This window comes from Callospermophilus lateralis, chromosome 1 (genome assembly GCF_048772815.1).
Source record: "Callospermophilus lateralis isolate mCalLat2 chromosome 1, mCalLat2.hap1, whole genome shotgun sequence".
Classification (NCBI taxonomy): Eukaryota; Metazoa; Chordata; class Mammalia; order Rodentia; family Sciuridae; genus Callospermophilus; species Callospermophilus lateralis.
The window spans coordinates 213,205,889-213,208,618 of record NC_135305.1 but is presented as its reverse complement, the minus strand read 5'-3'; the positions used below and the strand labels follow the sequence as shown (position 1 = coordinate 213,208,618).

The window sequence follows — 2,730 nt, the reverse complement described above, 5'->3', positions numbered from 1 at the left end:
TTAAATAACTGAAACAAGCATCTTCCTTGGGGATTTTGCCTTGGCTGTTCCTCCTTCCAAGTGCACACAATCCAAGATACCTCCTGTCTCCCATCTTGTATTCCTTAAGGTCCCTGTTCAAATGTCACTTTGTCTGCTAATCTTCCCTGAACACCCAGTAAAATAATACCCCCATCCACTCTCTCCTTTTTATTTATTTTTTTTGCACTTGCAATATAGTTGAATGTATAGGATCTTGACTATCTACAAATGCCCATGTGTTAAAGATTTGGTCCTCAGAGAGGTACTTTCAGAGGTGGTGATACCTTCAAGAAGTGGGGCTTAGTGAGATTCCTTAGATTGATGGGGGTGTGGCCTCCTCCTTGCTTTCTTTTGCTTCCTGGTCATAGAGGAGTGCACTTCTTCCACACAGGCTTCCCTCCATGATATTCTGCCTCACCACAGGCCCAAAGCTGCTGGGTCAGCTGGCAATTTCAAAACTGAGAACCAGAATAAAACTTAATTTTCTCAAGTATTTCTTACAGTGATGGGCAGGTGACAAATACGGTTTTCCTTCTCCATCACATGGAGTATGGATTTTGGTTTTTTTCACACATTATGTCAACAGTGCCTCATTGAATTTCTATTTCTCAAATGCATAGAAGAATTTTTCACCAAAAAATACATGAGACTGGAGAACATCATGCTAAATGAAATAATCCAGATTCAGAAAGTCAAGGGCAAATGCTCTCTCATATGCAGAAGCAAGACCAAAGTAAGGGGAACGAGAGGAGAGTCCCATGAAAACAGAAGAGAAATCAGTGGAGCAGAGAAGGGGGTGGAGTGGGAGGCAGGAGGGATGGGAAAAGGGAGAAATGGTGGAATGAGATTGACCAAATTTTGCCACGTACATGTATGAGTACACCATGGTGAATTACACCTTTGTGTATGTCTCTAAAGCACTAGTTTAAAAACTATAAATAAATTGAAGGAAGACCAGTAGAACAAAGAAAAGGAAACAAGGAGGGAGAAGGGGAGGAAATGGGGAAGTAGTGGGGGTTGAATTGGAGAAATTGTATTTCATGCATGTATGATTAGGTCAGAATTAACCACAATATTATGTATGACTATAATGCACTTATTTAATAAAACATTAAACATTTTTTGAATACATGATCTTTGAGTAGATGTTGAACATGAGGCAGAAATTTCTAATCAGAGATAACACAATTAATACTATGAAGGGGACAAGTTTCATACACCAATGTAGAAGTTAATTGCTTTACTGTAGAAGATTGTGGATGATTCATAGACCAATGGTAGAGTGCTTGCCTAACAGTGAGTTTGATGCCCAGCATGTGCACGCACACACACACACACACACACACACACACAGATAAAACAGGCAGCATTGTGATGGGTGAGTAATGCATTCTTGTGTTCTGTTCTTGTTCTCTCCCCTTTTTTTTCATAGTCATATCAATCACATGGAACCAGAAAATGATACACAAATTTTGGAATTCCTTCTTCTGGGATTTTCAGAGCAAGCAGAAATACAGCTTCTTATTTTTTGGCTGTTCCTCTCCATGTACCTGGTCACTGTGCTGGGGAACCTGCTCATCATCCTGGCCATCATCTCAGACTCCCACCTGCACACGCCCATGTACTTCTTCCTCGCCAACCTGTCCTTTGTGGACATCTGCTTCACCTCCACCACCATCCCCAAGATGCTGGTGAACATCCAGACACAGAGCAAGACCATTACCTATGCAGGCTGCATCACCCAGATGTACTTCTTATTGCTTTTTTCAGGATTGGACATCTTTCTGCTGACTGTGATGGCTTATGACAGATATGTGGCCATCTGTCACCCCCTGCACTACATGATCGTCATGAACCACCGCCTCTGCAGACTGTTGGTTCTGGCATGCTGGATCATGAGTTTCCTGAATTCCTTGTTGCATAGCTTCATGGTATTGAGACTGTCCTTCTGCACAGACTTGGAAATCCCCCACTTTTTCTGTGAACTTAACCAGGTGGTCCACCATGCCTGTTCTGACACCTTTCTTAATGACATGGTGATATATATCACAGCTGTGTTTCTGGCTGTTGGCCCCCTCACCGGCATCCTTTACTCTTACTCTAAGATAGTGTCCTCCATCCGTGCAATCTCATCAGCTCAGGGCAAGTACAAAGCCTTCTCCACCTGTGCATCTCACCTCTCTGTGGTCTTTTTATTTTATTGCACGCTGCTGGGAGTATATCTTAGTTCTGCTGTGACCCAAAACTCACATTCCACTGCAACAGCCTCTTTGGTGTACACTGTGGTCACCCCCATGCTGAACCCCTTCATCTACAGTCTGAGGAATAAGGACATTAAGAGTGCTCTGAGAAGGCTCCTTGGGAGGACACCTGGAAGAGAACCAATTCATCCACCTCAGTAGACTTGCCTGTGTTTGCAAGGCTCAAAGTTATTGAGTCAGAAACCATAATTCTTTGATCAGATTGTAGAATGAAAACTTTTTTTTTTCTTTTTTTTTTTATTTTTTCATCTACCATACATTTGATTTAAATGAGTTATGCATTTCCATTTTTACCCCAAATACAGATTGCAGAATCACATCAGTTACACATTCACAATGTTTACATAATACCATATTAGTGACTGTTGTATTCTGCTGACTTTCCTATCCCCTACTATCCCCCCTCCCCTCCCCTCTCATCTTCCCTCTCTATCTCATCTGTTGTTGT

General features: G+C 42.0%; 1 protein-coding gene across 1 annotated transcript; it reads left to right on the top strand.

The window, feature by feature from the left end:
• Nucleotides 1-1,466: 1,466 nt before the first annotated feature.
• LOC143400266 (olfactory receptor 7A17-like) lies at nt 1,467-2,423 on the top strand. Its single transcript, XM_076857562.2, has one exon. It carries the CDS (start codon nt 1,467-1,469, stop codon nt 2,421-2,423), a length of 957 nt encoding a protein of 318 aa, XP_076713677.2.
• The last annotated feature ends 307 nt before the right edge of the window (nt 2,424-2,730 follow it).

Coding starts and splice junctions, on each gene's coding strand:
- LOC143400266 (XM_076857562.2), top strand. CDS start 1,467: ATGGAACCAGAAAATGATACACAAATTTTGGAATTCCTTCTTCTGGGA.